General features: G+C 36.4%; 1 protein-coding gene across 1 annotated transcript in view; it reads right to left on the bottom strand.

The window, feature by feature from the left end:
• The window catches only part of EXT2 (exostosin glycosyltransferase 2), a 71,514-nt gene that overhangs the window by 35,880 nt on the left and 23,383 nt on the right, over positions 1 to 12,251 (bottom strand). Inside the window, exon 8 of the mRNA XM_058806799.1 lies at positions 1,531 to 1,662. Within this exon, the coding sequence (XP_058662782.1) occupies positions 1,531 to 1,662 (132 nt within the window). The remainder of the gene's footprint in view (positions 1 to 1,530; positions 1,663 to 12,251) is intronic.

The raw sequence follows: 12,251 nt of genomic DNA, 5'->3' as shown, positions 1-12,251 counted from the left end.
TTTTAACAATTAGCTATATCCTAGCCCCGAGACTGAAATAATTTTCTTTAAAAACTTCAGTCATGAGTTTATTGAAAAAAGAATACCACAATTTTCTTGTAAACAAAAAGGACATTAGTTACTTTGCCTTCTTATCAAAGTTAGAGGATACAGCTGCCATTTTCTGCTACCTCAAATGTACATATTTAAGTCCTTCCAACTATAATGTTTCATCCAGGCTGACTAGAAATCGTAACAGTGCTAAGAGTGGATATTACGCAGGAGCTAGATGAGACACAGGCTCAAGCAGATTATTACTGCCCAACAAGAAGACAATTTTGAGACTGTGACTAGGGCATTTAAAAAAAAAAGTATAGGAGAGAATCCAGGATATGTTTTTAGGTTCCCTCAGTAATCCTTAAAGCATTTTCTTCATTTTACTAAGCATGTTTAAAGGTGCTTGGCTCTGCTACCATAATTGTAAAGGTGTTAAGATATTCTGATTCCCTTCTTGTCAAGTACACACTTGTGCAGATTCATTTTCCCTTAATACTGATCAGGGCCACATTTCCTCTCTGAGAAAGGACAAGAGGAGATTATTAATGCCTTTGGCTTGGCAATGGAAACAGAACTTCTGAAACACAGCAATGAGCTTCTAACTCTTCATCAGCAACTGTTCACACTCCATGGGTCTGAAAAGTTTCAAGTAAAACCCACTTTACTCCTACCCAATACTCCTACCCAGCTTTCTTGTTCTAAACTATCATAAAGCAAGACAGTTAACAAGTTTGGTTTTATTAGTAAAACAAAACTATTTTTTATATTTTGACACAGAGAAAATTAACTGATTATGAGTGAAAATTATCTACAGGCTTTTATATAGTAAAAAATCAGAACCAGCTGCTTGGTGCAGGAGGTTAATTAATACTGCACTGTTTTTTCTTAACAGAAGTGAGTTCAACCAGTGAAACTTTAAATTAAACCAAGAACAGGCAAAAAAAAAAAAATCCAGTAAAACTTTGATCATCAGTTTCTGTATTAGAGAAATTGTTAAGAAGTAACATAGAGAAAATTTTAGGCATAAGAAAAATTAGCTATTTCAACAGAATTATATGAAATATTCCCCCAGATTTTTTGAGATCTTCAGCATTTCCGCTATTTTCTCTGCATTATACAGACTATGTCCAAATATATACAGTGCTCCAAACTCTCTCTGAATTAAATAAAAATAAAGCATGTGTGTGTGTGTGTGTGTGTGCGCATGTGTGCATCAAGGAAAAAAAAAATCTAAACAGGGAAGCAATTTAATGTGTGCAATAGCAAAAGTTAAAAGTTCTCATCTTTGTGCCAGGACATAAAACTGCTAGTTATTTTGCCAGTTGTCATAAAATATATTAGCTTCATCTGTGCAAGTTACCAGCACAACACATACACACACAAAGTCAGACACAGAATTATTACCGAGTTTCATAGCGCACACACCTTTTATACAAGAAAAAAAAAACCAAAACCACAATTTGTTTTATGAGTAAATCAAATGAATTTGCTTACCACAGCTGGGGGATCATTCCACTCTTCATAAGAAATGGCAGCATATGGGTAAATTCTATCATTGATAATCTGAAGAGTAGCGAGAGCAATTGCTTTCATCGATCGAAAATATGCTTCCCAGAACCACCTTGCCTGTAAAGAAAATAAAATTCACTTTCACACTGCCAGATCCAGTGCTTAATAATCAATTTTGGCTTGCCATGCACAATCTGTTCCATGCAGTCTACATGTCAGGTGGAAATTAAATTAGGAGGCATGTTTATTGTAGATAGAGTATTTCCATAATGCCTGAAGGCTTCAAACTCAACTCCACCCCTTAAAAGGACTCACAGCCAATAAAAAGCAGCAGCAGCATTATTTTGCAAGAGATTAAACAGAATGAAAATATTTGAAGGAATCAAGTACTTTCACACTTAGATCATACATTTTCATTCTGAAAAATGTCAAAAGCATTTTGACCATAGAAAAAAATAAGTTACCTATACTCCATTTTTTCTAAGGTAAAGGAATCCACAGTACAGTTAAATAGTCAAATAAAAGCACTCTGCCTGAAAGGCAGAACTTAAAAGTCTATTTTTAACATCAATATTAGATGTTAAAACACTTGATCAGATAGAGAATTTCCATATTCACAAAACCTACCAGACTAATAGCTTCCAAGAGACCTAATATTATTTATACAAGTAAATGATCATTATTTTTACACAGAAATATACATGTACATGCCAATTTATTACAATTGTTAATCCAGGCTAATTTCTAGCACAGTGTAAAGCTGGTGAAATGAAGCCTGAGATTGTTATACACAGGTGCTCCGAATTTCACAGATGAGTTGCTCCAAAACTAAGGCCCCATACAAGTTTTCCTCTTGTCCCAGTTTCTGTGTATGACAGGAATTACAGAAGAAAAGCAGAGGTTTGGAAATGAAAATGCTGACTTATCTGACTCTCTGTTAAGAGATGTAAACATACTTTTTCAATCCCTGGAACTATCAAATGATCCCGTAGGTCCCTATCCAACCCAGAAGGAAACATGCTTAACCAAACCACGTAGGTCAAGAGTTCTGGCCCAAAAGATATTTTTTTCAATCTTACTTTTCTTCAGGAAACTGCAGCACACTGAAGTCTCAAGAAATTAATTTCATTTGCAATCTCCCTATGGTGAATCACCAGCTATAAGAGTATGTGTTTGCTTTTAGAAGGTAGAGCAATTAAAATAAATGCACTTTTTCTTTAATTGGAAACTTTAGAAGTTTTCCGAGTCAGGACACAGCTGAAGACAATACACAAATTTGGGCAAATGCTATTTTATTCTTGCTACAGATTTCTTAAATAGCAAAAAAGGGTCTAGAGTTTAGCAGTTTAAATAGCATGCTATGAAAATATTAAATAATATTTACCTTATTTAGTTACCATATTATTTACCTTATTCAATTACTGAAAGAACACCAAGTTTCTGGAGGTACAGATCTTAGGATTGACCAAAAATAACTCTTGTTTATCTGTTTTTAACAAATGCCAACAGATCTCACTCTGAAGGTCAGTACTTTTTAACAGAAGACACATAGTGATTCCTGCATTTACACTTTCTTTTGGATATTCCTAGACTAAATAACAGTATAGAGGAAAGATTATAAGCACAAACTTGCACATATTCATGTTTATGCTACCCTGTACTTTACTCAGAGTGTAAGATATGGGGTTTAGGACTACAGTCTTGCTGCTGAACCACCAGCCCTAGAATTCTACTCTGTGAGTAAAAAAAATTAAATTCGTAAAACAGATTCAGTAGAATATTTGTGCAAATATTTAAGATGAAAAAAATCCATGTTACAATTTAAAAATAAACCAGGAAAGAGGTGTTTGCTCTCTGAAGTACTACGTTTACTGTGCAAACAGCCGTAACTGTGACTATTTCAGGCTATTTCAAAATTTAACTGCATAGAGTTAAATTTTAACTCACCCATGACACCCATGCATAGAGTTTGGACACCCATGCATAGAGTGATGGGTATGTCCAAAATGACACTACTCTGGAGGTTGTCATCCAGAGAGAGTGCAAAGCAACTTCAGTTTAGAATAGAATTACTTCCCTCCCCTTATTTCTCTCCCTGATAGCACTTAACAGCTGGATAACAGGCTGATTACCAGGAACACGGAACAAAATTACTTCCACATTCAAGTGTAAAAGCAGAAGAATTACATAAAAGGGTAAGAATAACTAAAAAGACAATAAAGCAAACACCACATGCTAAGCAAAAGCATTAATATTTCTTTCCCCATATCCTATCCCTGAAGAAAAATATATTATCAAAACAGCAAACTATCTAAAAAGAAAACCAGAAGCAGATCAAGAATTAAAATGGACCACAACAGTAATTTCCTTTTTCAAGTATGCTAAACAAAAAGGATTCTAAATTTTATTTTCATGATAGACAACAGTTTAGAACAATTGCTGCAAGCAGCACTAAGTAGGAAGGAGAAACTATGTAGCCTTTTAGCATACAACTTTATAAGCAATTAAGTAACTATTAATAGTGTGAAATACAGGATTATGTATTCCATTGTCATTAAATGACAGGATTCCTATAATGTTCTAAGACTGTTTATTAATACCACAATATCTATTGCTATCTAACTTCATAAAAATCAAATATGGTTTTCTTTCTTCAGCAAAAGTAGGATGGCTCTGATCTAGCTTCTCTTTACTTAAAGAATGCTTGTAATGTCAGGGAAGATTACACCTTTATACCTGAAGCAAATCTGGAGAAGGGGGCAGAGGGAATTTGTGTTTTATAGACTAATATTTATGTAATTAATTTTTTGTAAAGAGCCATAAAATGTTCCCACAGTTAGTTGTAATATTTTTGGAGTTGTGTTTCTTTAAGGCAGAACTCAAAACCTTCTAAGGGGATTTGAAGTCCCCAAACAGATGTTTCAGGGTCTCATTACTTCCTCCCCACCTTGTTTGCTTTTATAAAGCAGAACTGATTAACATGGCTTGCTAGTGTCTGCTGCTCCACATGCTGAGTTACTAAATATTTTGGGAAAGTTTTCTATTGGGAAGATATATGTTGATTCCATTTGAAATCTATTTTCTACTCTGCTTGGTGAGGCTGAAAATCTTATGTTGGAATGTAAGAAATAGAGGAGATAGAAATCCCATGAACACATTTGTGATATGGGAGAGTAACAACAACAAAAGGAAAAGGTTTCTGTTCCAGACTCTTATGCCAACTTTCTTATTGTTCTTACACAGCTTTAATGAGCTCTCTGTTCCTCTTTTTTCTATCTACGAATCCAGGAAATTCAAGAGTAACTTTAATACACTAAGCAATGTTTTTAAGGTATGGTAATTGTAATGCACTAATTAGAGCTACCTGAACTCCTTTCAGGATCTTGAAATAAACAATCCGTAAGTCCAGACCTTGGCTTTCACATAGAATTGATTACACAAGACTACAACTATGATGAAGTCAGACTCCTCCTTTCAACTTGAACTGAAATTAGTTTCTAGTACTCTTTGATGAAGTTTCCAGATTTTTCTTAGGAATCACACAGACTTGTACAGAAAACTAACTTTGTATACACCTAAATATTGCTTAGGCCATGGGCAACCTACGTGGTTAACAGAAATCAAACATCTGCTTTGTACTTTGTTTGCCAAGACAACAAAAGATCAATGTACATTAACCATTATGGCTTACAAGGAATTGAAAACTGAAAGAAGAAATCCAATTTCTCTTCTCCTTCTAAATTTCTGGATAAATAGAAGATCTAGGATAGATCAAAAATGAAAGACAGAAAAGCATTACTTTTGAAAACAGTTTTACCAATGCTTTGAAGAGTCAAATCAAGCATACCATACAACTTGATTGACAATGAGAAATACATTATCTTATCGGGTTGCTCAGTGGGTTGGAAGTGACTGGAAGTTCTCATTACACAATAGATTGCCCATGAAATTAGTTCATTTGAATTCACTTTCTGCAGTAAATTTAACAAAGCCATGACAACTTCATTATGGAAGCCAAAGACTGAAGGAATCGGAGACCAAATTCTCTTCTCTCGCCAAGCAGTGAGCACTGCAGACTAAGTTCACAAACATGGGCATGCCAGTAAGCAGTTCTAAGTTGTTGCCCTTCCTTTCTTCTTTCCTCCTGCCCCACTTCTAACTGCTACATCCTCATCAAATCAGCCATGAAAACCCACCACTTTCTGTGAAGGCCAAAATTTCTTAACGTAATATAGTGTTACCAATTTATCTCTACAAATACACATGCACACCTTGAGAAAGATTAGCAATATCTGCAAGACAGCTGTTCCTTAAACCAAGCAAGCAAGCATCCAACCCAAAAGTTCAATTCCACTTGTTTTCAGTTCCAGGATTTAGTTCAGACTATGAAGAAACTAAACTGCCAATATTCAGTACATACCAGCACAGGCAAGAGCTTGGGAAGGGAGCATTTGAACTTATTTTCATACCAAGCATCAGGCAGCAGCATGTAGCAACGGGCAGCCTACTCATAGAAAGTAACATTTATTTAGGTAAGGTGTTATTTTCCTTAGAAATAAACACACTTGGGGGACTAGCATCTCTTTATTAGCTCTTTACAAGCCAACATAGCATCAGGTTACAGAGTTCATTCATATAATGTTTATAAGTTCTAATTTTAATGCCATTAATGGTGCTCTGGTGTGGAGTGCAAGACAGATCAATGTAAATCTTTCGATTGGTTTTTGACAAAAAAAACCACTGGGCATAAGGTAAGCAAAGAACTATCTTCTTTAACATTTAGATCAAGGGCAAAACAGTCCATGAAAGGAACTTTCTAGCCTTCTGGCTTTTCACAGCCCATGATTTGGTGGGAGTTCATAAAAGTAGCAAGAGGGGGAAAAAAATTCGCAAAAGAGTAGTAAAATTTAACTGCCCATAAACCACCACTTTTCTCAACTTTTAGGTCAGGCGCCATGATGCTGTGAGATTCTGCCCCACTGCAACAGTTCAGTGCTTCCAAAATGCCTTGAAAGGGTTTACAAGGCCTTGAAATACAACCATTTTCACACCACCTATGGTGACTCTACTTAAATGCTTTCCCTTCTTAATGGCTCTTGGTGTTCCTGGCTTTTACTCCCAGCTGGATTGGAGAAGTCTATGCAAGCAAAAAAGAGTGTGGCCTACCTGCTGCAACAGCAATGGCCTGGAAACTTGGTGATCTTACTTTTAATCCTGGTTCTGTTACTTATTTACAGATAAAAGTTTGGCATTTATTAGATTTCTTGCTTCTACTTCAGCATCTCAGCAGTATGTGTAATATTGACCTCAAAGAGATGCTATGAGACTTAACCACTCTAAACCTTTCAAATTTTGGGATGGATAGAAGAATAGAAAAAACCCCATTAACTTTATCTTCTCTTATTATTTGTAAATAGAAACTTTAAATTAATAAAATATTTAGCTAAGTAACTGAAGTAACTGGCTGCAGTAACCCTTTGCTAAAACATGTACCTTCAACAGGGATACAAAAGATATTACAGTAAATATCTACAGCTCAGCTGTGCATCTGACAGCTCTGGACATGGAAGTGCATCCACAAGGCCTGCTAAAGTTTTATGCATTATTGTAATATAAACAAACATATTTTAAGTTACTGAGACACAGCACATTATTATATCAAGTAAACTACTAAGACTGGTCCCAGGCAACCTCCCCTGCCCCCAAACTATTGCCATTGGGCAGTAGAATTAAATGGGCTACTGAGGTTCAAGATAAATTGAATTTTTGTATGTTTGCCCTATACTCAAGATGCATATGAATATAGCTGATGTTATATAATAGTCCAATAGTAAACCTGAGCTTCAAGAGCCCTACTGACCTCCTGTGCAAAAGGGGACTGAAGGTAAATTACTCTTTTGGAGCAATATGCATTTCAGAAAAAGTTTCTCAAGATAAATTTTGGGTTTAGACTGAGGAACTTATAGCCCCAAGTTCCCACATTTTTCTGCTGATGAATTGTAATTTGCACCCTCTTTCTGTACAGTTTTATTGTTCCTACATCTGGTTCCCTGCTTCAACAGTTTCCTTGCTGATCACACATAGTACTTTTAGTAAGCAGTTCTCCAGCAGAGATGATACCAGTTTGTATCAGCTAAAACCAGTGATATGTTTAGGTTTTTTATACAGGCTTACCAGAAAGCCTCAGAAGACTGTATACTATTAAGAATTAAACATTATTTTGTTGTTTCTAAAAAATTGTAATATTTTGGGATTAAAAAAAAGTGCTTGATTGGTTTAGGACCCTTGGTGATATCACTCGATCACATTCAACCTAAGGCAGGTTGGCTTATTCTTGGTAATCAGTGCAGGAAAAAACAGGGTTATTCAGACAGACATTTAGACCTCTGGTACCTTAAAATAACTTCCAATAAATCCATTCCTCTCTTAGTAATGGATCAGGAGAGGACAAAATAAGTGACTAGCTGTAGGCCGTGGTCCTTCTTTCCCTTAAAGTTCTGTTTTCAATAGTGACCTGAAGTAGTCTCATTCTTCCTAGAGAGGGATGAGGACTTGAAATGCAAATCCAGGCTACACAAATCTAGGTTACATTTTTCAAAAACAACTCTCAGCCCATGAAAAACAGTAAGAGAGCTGTGCTCTGAAAAGTTATCTTACTTTTAGGGTGCCAGCAAAATTACACGAAACTGCAGGTAAACTCTTTAGAAATTGCAAGTAAAAATTAGTTTCTTGTCCCCATACATGGATTATGTAAGAATTTTAAAAGCTAATCCATTAAATCAATTAAATACTGGTAAAATCATGCTAAATTGCCTGAAACTGAAAAGTTTTCTGATTTTCACGTTTTTATAGAATATCCGATTAAAAGCATCTTTCAAATTCAACCTAAACTGACTGTGTTGCATCTGTTTCTCACTGCAGACCTATCCAAGAAAAGCAGTAGTGCAGACAGTATATAAAGAGTGTTCAGAGTAACAACATGTCACCTCTAAAGCTAAAAATGGAGATAGGCAAGGAATTGAAGTTTTGGAGGCCCATGATCACTTCAGATAAAGACTAATCCATAATTCAGCATCGGGGTTATCTGAACCTCAAACCAGAGGCTCCTCTGCAAGGGAAAAAAGGAATGAACAGTAGAACAATGCAGGGCACACACTGTTGTTTCCAGTTAACTAAGGTTTGCTCCTAATGTAATCTGACATCATTATTTCAATATTATTTCTGAACTTTCATTCCATGTTACTGACTTATGCACAATTCTGAAGTAAAGCTCTGAAAGCACTCAATTCTTCTATTTAACTTATACAAATTATATGAGTAGCCTATAGAGGAATATTCCTTAATTACAGGACACTTCAGCAGTATGAGCAAACAAATCAATAATTTGTATCGTTACAGTTAAATATTTTAAGAAAGAGATTCTAGACAGACTTTTCATGGTGCTGTTTTTTATTGTAATTCAGCTTCAAAAACAGTGTCTTCAAAAGTGAAGCAGTAAGTTGATTTAATTCTTTGGCTCAATATTCTCTGCTGCAGTAATTTCAGCTATGAAACAAGTACATTTGCCTCCTTCAGATACAACAGAGTGAAAACTGAATATTTCCATTATCCAAATTTCCTTTTTTCCTTTTTCTTTTTGAAGCTGCCAATTCATAAGGGGACAGAGGTCAGAGTTCGAAATGCTAATCTTACCCTTCAGATAGCAGCCACTTGGGAATAACTCACTTCTACTCACTCTCAGTTTTATTGCTGGAGACTACTTGCTGACTCTTAGAAGAGTTAAAAGAAAAAGTTAAAAGAAAATCTGAGTGCAAGCTCAGATATTAAAACTAGGCTTCTTGCACAGCAGCCTTCCTCAGATTCTCCTCTTTGGTGCTTTGAAAAGAATCACATCAATCATCGTAATCCATACATACAACACATACCATGCATATACAAGAACAATTCTTAGTACCTTATCTGTTAAAGTTAACATTTTCACTCTTTCTTCCATACTTTTACATACATAACTTTGGGAGTTTGAGGAGTTTTTTGAATTGTTTTAGGGGTGGTGGGTTTTGGAAGCTTTCTTGCTTTGGTGTTTCTAAGGTTTTAATCTTCTCATGAAGAGCCTTCTTCTGCTTAAATACATGACACAAAAGAAGGTACTTTCAATAAAAGAGCTCTCATTCTCTCTCACTAAATGGCAACTTTTATGTAGTTTTGAAATCCTGCGTTATCTTTACCCTTAAAATACAGATTTCCGCTATTCCTTGTCCTAGTAATAGCAACTTAATTCTAAAAATAGCGAGAACACAAGACTTGAATAGATAAAAATATCACCTGGCACTGGTGCTCTCTCCTCCCTCCATATATTTCTGCACCTCAATCTGCTTCTTTGATTAATGAGTATGTCAACTTAGCAACTCTTATGCAGAAGGCAACATTGCACCAGCCAGGAAACCTGACTTACTGTCCTGGCACCCTACAAATCCATGGTCAAAATACTTTTCAGTTATGGAGCCAACAAACAGCTACCAGCACTATGAGCAGCAAGGAACCCACCCCATTCTCAGCTGTGGCTGGGAATACTGTTACAAAGTGTGGAGACAGAGCCAGCAAAGAAAGCAGCAGGATGAGAGGAAAAAACAACAAAACTCAAAAAAACCCCACAACCAAACAAAATCCCAAAATTTTATGCAGCATTTACAGCTTTTAAAACGTGATATTAAAATATTACTACCATTTTCTGAATTCCCTTTGATCCCAAAGGGCTTTCAGTTTGTCTTGCTATTTACAAGCAAATGGCATGTGTTGACACCATAGAAATAACACAGCTGAAAAAGAGAAATAGATACTACTCTAGCCTCCAGATAAGCCATTATATCTACATAGTCATCAATAATGATGTAAAAACACAAAAAATAGCCCACTCTCATCCCTCCAGTTTCCAGGAGTTTGCATGGCTCTGTAATCACTCCAATTTCACCAGGCCACTACTGTAAAGGAAGTGGCAGGCACACCTAATATGGGGAGTAGTCAAAAATAATTGAACCTGGATCATCCTTATTAAGATGTTTGTTCCCAACACACTCAACATAAAACCAGACCTACAGTGAGCTAGAATTGTGCTATCACTGACTCAACAGGAAAACAACAGAAAACAAATATAAATGTATGTAATTGCAGGGAACATTCAAATACTGCATGCCCAGAAGTTGGGGGGTGGGAAGATGTTTTATCCACATTTCTTGACAAGTGACAGACAGCTCCTGAAACTGAAAGCAATAGGTTTCTATTCCTAGGGGTATTGCCTTCAAATATGTCTATGTTCTCAGGGTAGATCAGTTTTCCCTGCTGCAGGCATCCTGCTGAGAGGTGAGGTCCCAAGCAAAACACAGGAATCTGACTGCAAGTCTTTGAGGTGGCAGGAGCCAAGGGAGGTTCAAAGACAAGGCTGGCTGGTGGGCAGCACCTCTGAGTACTGCTGAGGTTAGAGGTTAGTAAAGCAGGAGCCACTGGCCAATAAAACAGTGTTTGGAGAGCCCACCCTATAGATAAATTGGGGATCTGTTTACACCTTTCCCAGCTTTCTGAGTTATACACACTGATGCTTCCCACTGTGATCTTGTCCTGTGTCCACCAGCATCTCCCTTCCTCGGCAGCTGCCCTGCTCTCTGCTGGTTGGCTTTATAGCATAGCTAAAGGATGCTTGGAAACTTTTAATCAGCATCCAGCATCAAAAATAAATAAATAAAAGCACAACTGCTTTTATTTGTGTCAACTGCTGCAATAAGATCTGGCTTGTTTGAGATTTCCCATGACTGCTGTACTAATGCTGGGAGAATAGAAGCTTAAATTACCTTGATTAGAGAAGCTAAACACAAACCAAGCCCAGTGCCAATCACACACATGAAAGGACAGCTTTTTGAAGGATGAAAAAAAAAAAATCTAGGTAAGGTTACCACTATATTATAGCTGTCAAAAATCAGCACATACCTCAATTTCAGAGCTTAAGCTCCATACCAGGAAGAACTCGCCCTTTTGATGAAGGCATGTTTTGCTCAGTTTCCTGTAAGCTATACAGCTCTGTTTTATATAAGCACAAACACAACACACATACCCCCATACACACAGTTCTCAACACTGGACAACTTTAACCACAGACATTACTGCCAGCGTTGCTTGAATACAAATACATCTTACTGACTTCTCAGAGGATAAATCTGAAGGACTGGCAGTCATGCAGGTTTTTCCATATCTACTGGAAAAATTCCATTTAGGACATGGCACTGCTTTCTTCCTCCACATCTTAAAAATAACTGATCTTAGCTTGAGCTATATAAAAATACCTCATCCTTCATGGCTCAAAGTGCACATGGCTGTATGGCTATCTGATGAAATGGGAAAGGTGAATATTAACTGCAGGTTGTGATAATAGTATGTGGTAGTCACACCACAATGAAACAGGATTGAAAATAAATTAACATGACAAAAATCACTGAAAGACATCAAAAAGAGTTATTTATTTATTCTTGTTTCTTCTTGGTAAACATCTGGAATAGCATTCTATTCTCTACTATATGAAACCAAATTTCTATCCATGATTCCTTACCAACATTAGCATCCTGGAATACGCACACCCTCTACAATCCTTCTGCTCATAGCATCTCTACAGAGCTAAGTCACCAGAATTCAATGACAACTAATGCCAGCTGCCACTTTAA

Source organism: Ammospiza caudacuta, chromosome 6 (assembly GCF_027887145.1).
Source record: "Ammospiza caudacuta isolate bAmmCau1 chromosome 6, bAmmCau1.pri, whole genome shotgun sequence".
Lineage (NCBI taxonomy): Eukaryota > Metazoa > Chordata > Aves > Passeriformes > Passerellidae > Ammospiza > Ammospiza caudacuta.
Note: the sequence above shows the minus strand (reverse complement) of the source record. Positions and strands in the feature narration are given on the sequence as shown.